Source organism: Chelonia mydas, chromosome 11 (genome assembly GCF_015237465.2).
Source record: "Chelonia mydas isolate rCheMyd1 chromosome 11, rCheMyd1.pri.v2, whole genome shotgun sequence".
Taxonomy (NCBI): Eukaryota; Metazoa; Chordata; order Testudines; family Cheloniidae; genus Chelonia; species Chelonia mydas.
Genome location: NC_051251.2, coordinates 19,625,730 through 19,638,599, shown reverse-complemented (window position 1 = coordinate 19,638,599; position 12,870 = coordinate 19,625,730). Strand labels below are relative to the sequence as shown.

The 12,870-nt window shown below is 43.9% G+C and overlaps 1 protein-coding gene across 1 annotated transcript in view; it reads right to left on the bottom strand.

Moving 5' to 3' along the window:
- Window positions 1-12,870, bottom strand: part of THSD7B (thrombospondin type 1 domain containing 7B) — a 496,247-nt gene that overhangs the window by 129,300 nt on the left and 354,077 nt on the right. The window contains exon 14 of the mRNA XM_007057469.3: window positions 2,406-2,669. Coding sequence (XP_007057531.2) covers window positions 2,406-2,669 — 264 coding nt within the window. The remainder of the gene's footprint in view (window positions 1-2,405; window positions 2,670-12,870) is intronic.

Here is a 12,870-nt window from a genome sequence, read left to right as displayed (position 1 = left end):
TTACGGGGGGGAGCAGAGACAAAGTTTCATTTTTGTTTGTACGATTCCATTTGTAATATGTCTGAAAATCACTTAGAACTTTGAGTACACATTTCTTTCTTGTCCCATCATTATACACTGAAAGAAAAATAAATTATTTTTTCCTAATTGTGTACCAGTTTGGATAGCTGGTGTGCTCTGGGGAGTATAAGGAATAATGCTGCTTCCCTGCTCCCTCATGAGAGGGCACAGGGTACTCCAAATTGGGCACAGAGGTGACAGACACCAGACATCTGAAGAGGAGCAAGCTACTGGGCTCGGTGCATGTCTCCTCAAGAGCTCCAGAGGATACACTGCCTTTGCAAGGCCAAATGCCTCCCTGCGGTCCCCCTTGGGATGGTGCAGCTCTGCACTGTCCCTTACTATGACAAGACCTTTTTGATTATCCATCATGAATCAGATTCCTTCATTTGTTAAGGCCTCTGACACCGAGTGATCTGGCCGGAGACAGCTGGTAGAGAACTGTCCTTGCACAGCTGAAAGCCCACTTGCTCAAAGCTAAAGGAAACAGCTCTCTCACCTCCTGCACCAGCTGCCCTCCCAACGCCCAGTGTCAAAGGAGGGAGAAGGTGGATCAGAGGCACTCTGGAGATAGGATGTGGGAGGGGGCATAGTGGAATGGAATTCTACTAGATCCTCCACTAGTGTCATGTCCGTGTTTGACCTTATGTCAGTGCCAGAAGTTAGAGCAGGCCCCTTGCTGCTCCAATTTCTGCTGAGGACAGATGCCGAGGATCAAGAAGTTAAAAACACTTCTGTGTGGCCATCACTCTCCACTACATTCAAGAGAGAATTGCAGCCATTATATTTCCATATGAATATAACTGAAATAAAACCATGGCTCAAAATGGATTCAATCAGTTCAGGGAAGCCACACACAGTAAACTCCTTTTAATTAGTAGTCACACAAGCCCTGGGTTCCTCAAAAGAACAAGTCACTACACAGAAAAAACCACCTCCCTAAGCACCAACTACTCCCTTTTTGTAGAAAAGGGTTTTGAAGGAGTGTGAAAAAGCAATGCTCCTCTTCCCCTGCAGCACAGAGTCATAATAAATTGTTACACGGGACATCAGAAAAGGAGTACTTGTGGCACCTTAGAGACTAACCAATTTATTTGAGCAGAAGCTTTCGTGATCTGTAGCTCACGAAAGCTTATGCTCAAATAAATTGGTTAGTCTCTAAGGTGCCACAAGTACTCCTTTTCTTTTTGCGAATACAGACTAACACGGCTGTTACTCTGAAATGGGACATCAGGTGTCCCATGTGAGAATCATGGGGAGTTGGTACAGAACCATGGTGTTGGAAAACAAAAACATGGAAAAGCAGTGTTACGAATCTGTGCAGCTAACTGGAACAGTAATAAACAGCTGCACATGGAATTCAAATTAGGATTGAATCTCTTTGTTAGCTTTTTGACTCTTACCACCGCAAATTCAAGCTCCTTGTCTTCATCCTGCAGGCCCTCCACAATGTGGTCCCAGGTACCTCTATCATTTCCTCAGATGCATTCAATGGCTCCCTGTTTTACTCAGTAACCACACCATTTGCCCTTCCCTCCACTCTCAGCTTCACACCTTCATTCATGCTACGCTGTCTTTTTTTTCAAAATTTCTCTTTAAAATTAAATTACTTCCTCTTCCTTGTGCCCCTCAACAAGAGTCACTCTACACTCTCCTTTATTTAAATTGTGCTGTCTCCTGCCTTTCCCCACCCCATCCCATCCTGCAAACCATTCTATGTGAGCAGGCACCTGTGCCCACACATTAGTGATTTCAGTAGCGCTCAATGCAGGTGCAAGAGCTGCCCACGCAGAGCTCATTGTAAGATCAGGATCTTAGACTGTGAACCCCTTCCGAGGAGTGATTATTTCTCACTCTATATTTGAGAAGCGCAGTTTAAATAACAATATTATAAAAATACATAGTTGTACCACATCAAACTAAGGGTGGGAGAAGGAACCTCAACTCTGTAGTTCCTAGCTCAATACATGCTCTTATAATGTTTTTAAACAAGTGGAAAAGAAATCTATCCCTGCATCGTGACTGTGTGCCCTACTTTACCTGCAACGTTTCCATTTAATTTCACTTACAAATTCCAATAGAGAAGGATTTTATGAAGGGAAATACCAACAGACCCTTGTAAAAAATGGTAACACAGGACACTGGACTAAGAGCTGTAAAAAGTGCACTGATATGTTAAGAAAGCAGAATCACATTCAGCATTTATGGGATCTATAACAGAGTTGCTCCACTCCAGCAAGTGAAAAGTTACCTATGTACTGAAGGGTGCAGAATGAATAACCTAGTAAGTAAGCATTGAATATCTGGATTGTTTACATTCATTATGCACTATTTTATCTCCTTACCAGAACTACTACAGTAGGATGGTTCCACAAGTTTGCCAGTCTTATCATAACAGGCAATAGCTCGGAGTCGCACACCTTCTCCACATTGTTTGATCTCTCCCTGGAATCTCGTTCCTAATTGCAGCTCGGTTTTTCCTTCTGCAATAATGCAGTCGGACCAATTTCCATGGGGCTGGGTGATAAACGTTTCACAGGGACATGCTTCTGTTTCAACTTGAGGATACACCACTGTATTCTGGCATTTGTCTCGTTTTCTGCTTCTCCCTGTTCCAACCAAAGAAATCTGCTTGTTAGCTTAACATCTGCTGCTTTTGATAACAGTGTGTCATATTATTTATACAGGAGTTCAATACATTAAAACCAAGACGATCTGAAATGTTAATATAGAGGAATATTTCAAAAGTATTTATTACTTGTTGCCAGTGCTTAAAAGTGCTAAGACAAGGTAGTTATCTCCAGGGGCAACCAGGGACCTTAAAGGAACTTAGACAAATTTTCTTCTGTTGGCTAGAGCATTGAACACTATGAAAAGGCTTGCCGTAGTAATTGTATGGCTAGAAAATTATTTGTAATTGTATGCAATATCATTTCCCCCTAATTATCAGATGAAAACAAATTGATTATTCTGTCTCTATTCTTCCTGCAATCAATGGTTGCCAGGGAAACCTACAAAGGAGTCTAAGTAAGCTGCAACTCTTTCTTTGAGGCTACTTTACAAATTAGTTAAACGTGCACCCTGCACATAGACTACTTTGAAGAAAACAGAAAAGATAATCCCTGGTAAATTACTGAGTCTGGAACACATTTAAGTGGTATCTTTTTTTCCCCTCTCTCTATGCTTCTGATGTATTTTAAAGGAATATTACTTAAGGGTCTTTTCCCCTCAGTATCTATCTTAAGGAATACAACACATCTATTTATCTTTAAAGTACAGCCCCACATTGGAGGACAGTGTGGTGTTTCCCTAGCTGGTCCTCCCAGAGACATTGTGCTTGAAGGACATGCCTCACTCCACACTGGCTATGAGCAGATCCCATATGGGGGGAGCAGACCTTGTTCTTTTTCAAAGGGTGTAGTAGAACCTCTGCTCCCTGGAACTTTGTGATTACCTGCTGGAATTCTAGAGCGTGAGGGGGTGAAATATCTGCTTCTCTTGCAAGGGATTAATTCTGCTGGCCTGTCTGGAATGGGGTAGTCTTTGTGCTGCCCGAACATGTGATTGGGATTGTGTTTGGCTGCTATGTAGAAGTGTATGGAGCTGGAAAGAAGGATTCTTGGGTCCTCTCCCATAGTTGTCACAGACACTAGTGAGCACTCCCTACTCGCTGCCAGTTAGACTGCTGTGCAGGGAATCCAAACCTCTGCTGCCCTGTATCTCTGAGTGTTTCAAGTTCCTGTAGCCTGAATGGAGTCAAGCAACTAGCCCAATGTCAGGGTTCCTAGGTATCCTGTTAGGGAACAAACCTTCTAACTGGCACCCCTCTCTGAGTGTTGGAACTCACTGTCCAGCCCCCCACTAGCTCCTCTGCTTGCAGAGCTTCAGATTCTCCAGTACTTAAACACACCCTCTCCCAGAAATCCACCCCAAAAGTGTGAAACCTCTGGTTACAATTTAACTCTGTCGGGGCACGCCATAGTTGTGAAGCAGTCAACAACTTGGCACAGTCTAACATCGTTATGCTCTTTTATACATAATCATGTAAAGCATAGAGAGTATAGATCATACGGAAAAGAAGCATCTGAAACTGTAATGTGTCTCACTAGCTCACCTTTCTCTTGGAAGTCCTAGGGGAACCATCTGGGTGCAGGCAGGCAGGGTGTCCCCTGCTACATGCAGGCTGTTACTTGGTGAGTGGTCTCTCCCTCGTGGACAGGAGAAAGTGGCTCCTGAGCAGGCCAGCTTCTGCTATTTAAAAACTTCAGCCCTTTGTGTCAAGTGACCCCTTTACCAGTTTCCTCACATGAGCACAGACTCCTGCCTGGTGACTTAATTGCCAGGGTGACCTCCCCCTTGCTCATTCTGTTCTGAGCAGGACCAGCAGTGCTTGAATTACAGGGGGTCTTGGGAGGGGAAGAGAGCTGGCTCCTTACTACTTTCAGTGGCTGGGCCCCTTCATCCCAGTAGGAAGTGAGAGGCACTGCCTGGCACCCTGGCCAACTGCTCAGCAGAGACTGGCTCAAGCCTGCCACTTCCCATCCCACCACTCCTCCTCCAGCAACAAGTTGGGGAGAGAGATAGAAAAGGGGTAATATACCGAGGGAAGTGGAGGTCATGGACCAGGGGAGCTGGAAGGAATGGGGTGTTGGAGATCTGGGGATCGGGGTGAGGTTGGGAGACCTAAAAGGGGGAAATAGGGTAGGCAACAGGAGCTATCACTATAAATAACCTGGGAGATGAGTGGGGAAAAGGGTCGGGGGGCAGAGATCAGGGCAGGTCTAATGGAGGCAGAAGGGGTGTTAAATGCAGTGGGAGGCAGAAGGGGAGAGGGGGGTTATTGGGTGGCAGCAGAAGGCCAGCAGGCAGGGAGGCTGGGTAGGGACAAGAGGCAGGTTAGAGGTGAGGCAGGGGCAAAAGGCAGATGGAGGGTAATGGTGGGTAGGACAGATGCTGTGGTGGGTGCAGAAGGGGGAGTTATGAATGGGGGAGGAGGTGGGGCAGAAGGGGTAGGGGAGGCAGGGCAGAATGAAGGGAAAACTGGGGCAGGTGTCACAAGTAAGGGAGGAGGAACAGTTAGGGGTAAGAGAGAAAGCAGGGCAGATGGTGGGGAGTGGGGGGATAAGGACAAGGGGGAGAAAACAGTCTTGCTACAGCTGGGCTTGGCAGCACAGATGATGCCAGCGGAGTATCCAGCCAAGACACACCCTGGCACCTTGCTGCACACTTTTTTAAAACCGCTTGCATTTGGTAAAGACTCTCCTACTCCTCCCCACCCCCCAATTTGAAGTCTGGGGACTAGTCTTTTGCCTAGAGTGAATAGATTTCCAATGATAAGCGTCAGTTCCCTCTATCATTATTCTTTTGCCACCAGGCCTTGGAATTTTCAACCCAACTTGGAGGCAAACAGAGTAGAAGGCAAAAGGCCACACATTCAGAATGGAGTTTGCAGCCTGACAGATACATAGTATTTACAATCTCATGTACCATTAATAAACTGTACAGACATATTCACAATTCATCACAATAGTATGCCCCCAAGATGCCAATTCACAACCTCTGGAGCACTCATTGGTAAAATGGAGTTTGGTAAGTAATTATGTAACTATAAAGTCAGTAGACATGTTTTCTCTCCCAATATTGCACACAGTAAGAAAATACAGAATATACACAGACAATCTACATACCAAAATGTCTAATTTTCTAATACTATACCCATTAAGGCAATGGGAATTTTGCCACCAGTTTCAGTGGGAACAAGACCAGGATTATAGCTATACTCTCTATTCATCTGTATTACTCCTCAAACGTATACATATATTTCCGAAGAGAAATGTAGAAGTAGCAAGGCCTTAATTTTATTAGTTTCCAAAACCTAATTCTTTCAAAATGATGTGTTCTGGAGTTCTAAGGATAATTTTACTCGCAAATGGGAAACTTTGCAAATTAACAAATAGGAACAAAAACCAAAAAGAACAGGGGAAATCATTTCCACATTTTTGCAGACAGGAGTTCAATGACATACAAATTATAATGTCTTACACTTAGATCAGACTCAGATAACAAACCAGTTATCAATTAAATACACTGTTCCATTAGATAGCAAAGTCACCACTTGGGATGTTTGTGAAAATGAGCTACCTTGAAATATTCAAAGGGAAAAAAAAATCAAATTATTTAATGCCAATAATCATCCTATAACAAATATATAAGGACAAATTCAGATTGGGGGTAAGAGGATACAACTCAACTGACTTCAGTGAAGTCCTGTACTGTATACGAATTTGATAATAGGTTTTTAAATAGTTGGAAAGTCTTCTAGTGGCGCTCACTGCGTTCTGTGCTTTGCCTGCCACTTTATAGCTCAAGAAGCTAATACCTGTCAACCAAAGGCTGCCAGAGTGGACAAGCTGATCTACTAGCAAACCAAGAGGTAGAGCACTCTACCAGTTAGTAGAGCAGGTTTTCTTTGTGAACGCCCACTCACCTGGAATTGGATGACACCCTGAACAAGGAACAGCTACAGCTACTTAGATGGTATAGTGATAGGCTCTATGTTTTTGTGCTGAGATGGCACATAGAAATCGGAGATGCTGCTTTGGTAATCTAGGCATGTATGGACAGTAAGGCCTTTTGTATAGGCCATCACTGAATATAAAGGTGCTTATATTTCAAGTGTAGCAGTGTTAAAGGACAGGAAAATTGGTGTTTGTATTTTATTTAAATACAGTAAGCTGGGCCTAATTCTCCACTCACTTATTGTGACAATTTGAAGAATCTGTCCAACATATGAATCATGTGTGAGATTATGAACTCTCTGTATGTATCTTTACCATGCTACAAACTTCATTTTGAATGTGCAGCTTCTCTGTGGTCTCTTTATCTACATGCTGAACTGAAATTCCAGCTGGGGTAGTGGCAAAGGCCTAACAAAAAGAGTGTGGTTAAACGTTGATGATTGGCCATCTAAATAACAAATATTTGGCTAATTCCCAGGGCAAGTCAGTTTTTCAAGTATAAGCTCTGGTAGGAGGTCACGTTGGCAACAAAGTCACCTGGCAGGGGTCTGTGATCACCTGAGGAAGCTAAGCAGGACATCACCTGACAAAGGTGGATGAAGTTATAAGAGAGCAGGAGCTGATCCACTGAGGGGGGCATTTTTCTTCACCTCAAGGTGGGAAAAAAGCAATCCTTCTTGTAGTAGCCTAATGAAGCAGAGGACCTGCCTGTCATCCTGAGCACAGAGGTCCCTCAAGGATTCCCAAGGGAAAGATGAGGTAGTGAGTAACATTGTGTTTAGAATGTTTATTATTTTCTAAATGAACTGTATTTCCTTGTGCCTTTTCTGTTAAGTGAAAGAGCAATAATGCGTTAGACTTTGTGCAACGTGGTTGTGTGTTACATGTTTCACAATTATCACATGCCTGCTGGGAATCCAGAAGGCTCACACCTTCGCTGGGATTCTGGGAGAGGGAGTCACGACTGGACCTGAGGCCTAGGCAAGTGGGCTGAGGAGCTCCAATTCCATAAAGGGATAACAGACAAAGTTAGTGCCCAAGAAATGTGCCAAAGAAGCCAAGGGAGGCACAGCCTGCTGAGACACAAGGAAGCTTAAAACACTGGGGAATCCCTCACAACAATCTGGTGGACAGCTGCAGGGGGGTGCTGACCAGATCTGTGACACTTCCCTAAGGCAGCTTAAATGAATTTGCCTTGCTCCAGTACCCATAGCAAAGCCAATTCATTGCAATAAAGATTTCTCTCACACATGTCACTGGGAGCAAAGCAACTGATTTAAGCAACCGTAGGCGAACGTCAGTTTTACGCCCATTTAGGCCCACCGTCTTAGATGGGCCTACTCCTGATTTACACTGGAGTAAAAATGAGAGGAGATTTAGGCCCATGGTATAATATAGCATAACAAACAGAAGTCAACATAAAGAAAATACATAGCTAAACATACCACAAAAGGGCTATTCACCTAATTCCTTATGATAACAGCTTAGCTATATGTTAGGCAGAGTAATCAGAGATGGATGGATAATTTTTATTTCTCTATAAGTGCAGAGATCACTAGGGAAGGCATTATACTATAAATCTTTTGCCAGAAACAACTGAAAATTCTTAATAATGACATTTATGTAAAAGGGTACCTTTATTCTTTAATGAGCTGAGCTCATGAATAAAACACTTTGATTCCATTACATTTGTATACGGAATTATGTTACTGAAAACCTGAATCACTCCAAACAATAACAAAATAATCTTGTAGTTGATTACAAGTTATTCCAGAAGAAAAGAAAAGCGATAGCCACCATACTTATGCTACTATTCAATTCCTAAACATTATTATGCTGTATATGTTTACTAAAGCCGTCATGTTTAATTTTTCACCCTGCTGTAAAAGCCTTTGATGTATCACCTCTACCAATGGAATAACAAAAAGTAACTAAACTATGGTCCTTTTAAATGCAAAATAGAAAATATGAAATGTGAAAATAGAAAATATGCTTTAATGGAAAGCAGTATACCTACTGTAAGTCCTACCCTCCCCCTCCCCGCCCCCATTCACTTCAACTTGGTTTAACAAAGTGCAGCGAAGAAAAGACTGTTATTAAAACAAATGTCCCTGAATTATTAATGTTCTGAAATTTTAGAGCTTCTCAGTTTGTTCTGTGCTCAAATAACACATAATATTTTTCCAGTAGTTACTGCAGAATGGCTTGAACCGGGATGTTTTACTAATATCTGAAAATGACCAACTAAAACCAGTATAATGCTCTTGGCTGATTCCATAAGCCCAGCATTACTTATATTATTAAAGTTATATGACTTCCACAACTTTAGATTTCCAACCAGATTTAAGCCCAACAGTTACAGGTAAGTAACCTTGATTTCTTCTTCAAATGCTGGTCCCTATGTTGGAAAATTGCTGACGTCAGTGAATGAAATCTATTTTCTTCAGCAGAAGCATGGAGTTTCAGGAAAAGGACAGATACATGGATAGGTTGGTTGACATGGAATTCAGAAATAACTTGAGGAGGAATTTGGGATGAAAGCAGTGGGAAATCCGTTCCTTGTGAAAAATGGTATATGGTGGATTGGCCATGAATGCCCCCATCTCACTGACCCTTCTGGCCAAAGTAATAGCAACTAAATATGCAACTTTTATGGGAAGAGGGGGAACACAGAACATGTTGCCAGAGGTTCAAATGGTGGTCTGCTGATTACTAGTGAAAAGGTCCTGACTAGGCATTTCATGAATTTAACTGTTGTTGGGTGAATGAAAATGGAGGAAGGGAGGTATTGCTGCATGACGGATACACAGTGAGCTAGTGGAAAGACCAGAGTTCTTCAGTGACAGGAGTTAATCTAAAATGACTGGGATATCTGCAGAGTCTGAGGAAGACTGATTATGCCATGCCCAGAAACCTCTCCATTTAGCTAGGTAGCAGGTCCTAGTTGAATCTTTCCTATTTTGATTAAGAATGGCTTGGACGGCTAACAAATATGAGCATTCTAGATCTGATGCTCATCCAAACACCAGGCCGTGAAGTGAAAAGGGTCTGGACTGAGGTGTCTGATTTGGCCATCTTCCTGAATTAGAAGATCTGGGAAGGCACAGATCCTGATAGGACAAGTTGACATTCTCAGAAGTTTTAGGAACCACAACTGTCTGGGCCAGGTGAGTGCTATAAGAATAATTCTGGTCCAGTTGTGGTGGATCTTTCTCAAGATCTTGGGTAGCAGGGGACTGGGCAGAAAGGCATATATGAGTTTATCTGTGCATGACAGCAGGGGAGTGTCACCCTGGGAGTTGTGGCCAATAGCTGCTCTGGCTTGGATAAAGATGTGGTTTCCAATGCACCAATTCCAAAACCTGTCTGCTTCCTGGCAGCGGGGAAAGGAACTTGCTCCAACCTGTTTGTTTATATAAAATATTGTGGTGATGTTCTCTGCCATTACTTGGATATGGAGTGAATGTATGAACAGGAGGAAGGCCCTGCAGGCCAGGTGGACAGCTCTCAGTTCCAGCAGGTTAACGTGCAGCCTGACCTCCTATGGGATCCAAGTGCCCTGTAATGTGTGGTTGTTCAGGTGAAAGCCTCAAACCAGAAGGGTTGCACTTGTTATAATGTGTCCTAATAGAGAAAGGAATACCCTGACCATAGTCTTTGGTCTGTGAGTAATCTGTGTTATCAGATTGCTCATTATCTGAAATATTTCTTTGGGGAGGAAATCTCTTACTGAAAGTAAGTCCAGTGTCACTCCAATAAAGTTTGCCATCTGCATATGGGTCAAAACAGACTGTTCTTTGTTCACACAGACACCCAGTGCTGCTAGATGATGGAGTCGCCGAGCTGTCCTGCTAGGAGCCAATCATCCAAATATGGGAAAAATGTGTAACTGTGCTGTCTCGTTTAGGCTTCCCCCACAGAGAGAACCTTCATGAATACGCTGGGCATTGTTGTTAGTCCAAAGGGAAGGACTCTGAACTGGTAGTGTTCCTGACCTACTAGGAACTAAACAAACTTTCTGTGGGACAGATGAATATCTCCATGAAAATAGGCACCCTTCACGGCAAGAGCCGCAAACCAAATTCCCTCCTGTAGAAAGGGATTATGGATGCTAGTGTAACCATCCTGAATTTTGACTTTTAAATAAAGATGTTCAGTTGTCAAAGATCCATAATGGGTCTCCACCCTCTGTCTTTTTTGGGGACTAAGAAGTATGGGGTATAGAACCCTCTCCTTTCATAGATTCACAGATATTTAGGTCAGAAGGGACCATTATGATCATCTAGTCTGACCTCCTGCACAACACAGGCCACAGAATTTCACCCACCATTCCTACAAAAAAAACCCTCACACCTATATCTGTGCTACTGAAGTCCTCAAATCGTAGTTTAAAGACTTCAAGGAGCAGAGAATCCTCCAGCAAGTGACCCGTGCCCCATGCTACAGAGGAAGGTGAAAAACCTCCAGGGCCTCTTCCAATCTGCCCTGGAGGAAAATTCCTTCCTGACCCCAGATATGGCGATCAGCTAAACCCTGAGCATATGGGCAAGATTCATCAGCCAGATACTACAGAAAGTTCTTACCTGGGTAACTCGGATCTCACCCCATCCAATAGCCCACCTCCTTTGATACTGAGGTGTCACTTACTCTATTGCCCCTCATTGGAGACGAGAATTTGTCTCCTGACAAAGAATGTCTGCCTTAGAATGTTCCATAAAGAGGAACCAGGAAGAAGCTTTGTGGGGAGGAAAGGAGAGAAATTAGATGGAGTAACCATGCTGGATAATTTATAGAACCCACTTTTCCTTCATGATAGAGTCCCAATTGTGGGCCAAAAGTGAGAGATGGTCCCCAAATATGGAGGGAGCAGGGTGATAGAAGTGGTTGGCTTAAATAATGTTGGGCAGTTCTCAACTGAGGCATCAAAAGTAGCCCTGAATGGGTGGGTGGGAAAAGGTAGAGGTTGTGATAGAAGAGGATTCTGAACATCGAGGTCTCTGAACCCTCTGCCGCTTGCACAGAGGTATGACTGGCTGCTGGTGGTAGAATGTTTGTGGGGCAGTGGTCTTGGCCACTGGTGTTTTCTCTTCAGGGCCAGGGTGTAAATTCTCAGGAAGTGGAGGTTCAATCCAAAATCTTTCAAAGAGTGTGGACTCGCATCAGTTTTCTTGTTAAACAAATTTGATTAATTGAATAGTAAGTTCTTTATGGTGTTCTGCACTTCCTTGTGGAACCCTCACCACTATACCAGTGGCTCACCCTCTAAATACCATGTCCACTGCAACCACTGTAGCTGTAGGGACGTTTTTGCCACTAGTCTGCCTTCTTCAATGAAGGATTGAAATTGGGCTCTGTCCTCAAGTTTGTGATAAAGAACTGCAGGCTATAGAGGAGAACACCTTTCTTCCCAAAAGGTCCAACCTCTTGGAGCCCCTGAAAGCTGGGGTGATCTTAGGATGTTGTGACTTGCTCCCTCCATGACTGCCTGCTTCACTAGCAAGTCGGGCGCTGGATGGGTGAAAAGGAACTCAGCTCCTTTGGTTGGGACAAAATAGCATCTCTCAGCTCTTTTAGGTGTGGAAGAGCAGTAGGCTGAGATATGCCAGATCACTCTGGCTGGCTCCATGATGCCCTGTTTTACCAGGAGTGCCTCCTTGCTTGGACCTGTAGGTTACAGAATGTCATTGGACCTGTAGGTTACAGAATGTCAAGGAGACAGTGATAGGAATTCTGGACCTTCTCCAGTGGGATCTGAAGGTCATTTGCATTCCTCAAGAGGCAGTACCAAGAGCTGCTGCAGTTGTCTGGTGGAGATGGTGAGAACAGACTGATTGTTTCTTCTGGAGATGAGGATGAGATCCCTGTCAGTACCTGTGGATCTGGATCAATTTCCTCCTCATAATGATGGATCCAGTGGATGCAGAGTGGGAGAAGTGTGGTAGAACTCATTGATGGATCCAAGACATCTTCCATATGGTTCCACAGGTCCCAGTAGGGCAACTATGAGGGGTCAACCAGATGAGGGGGACCCCATGGCATCAAGTACTAGAGGTCCCTGGGAAATTCATATCTGGGAGGAGGGCATCCGACTCTCCTTGAGTGCCTATCAGGACTCATCTCCCTTCGAGGAGATGAAGGACCGGCCTCAGCACCTGACTCGTCCAGGTTGAAGAACTGCTCTCTTTCCACTGGTGGGGATGACGGTACCAGAGGGTGAACACTCCTGCCTGAGCACTGGAGTGGAGATGGTTCCAGTGTTACTGAAGTAGTTTTGTCTTCCAATGCAGAAATG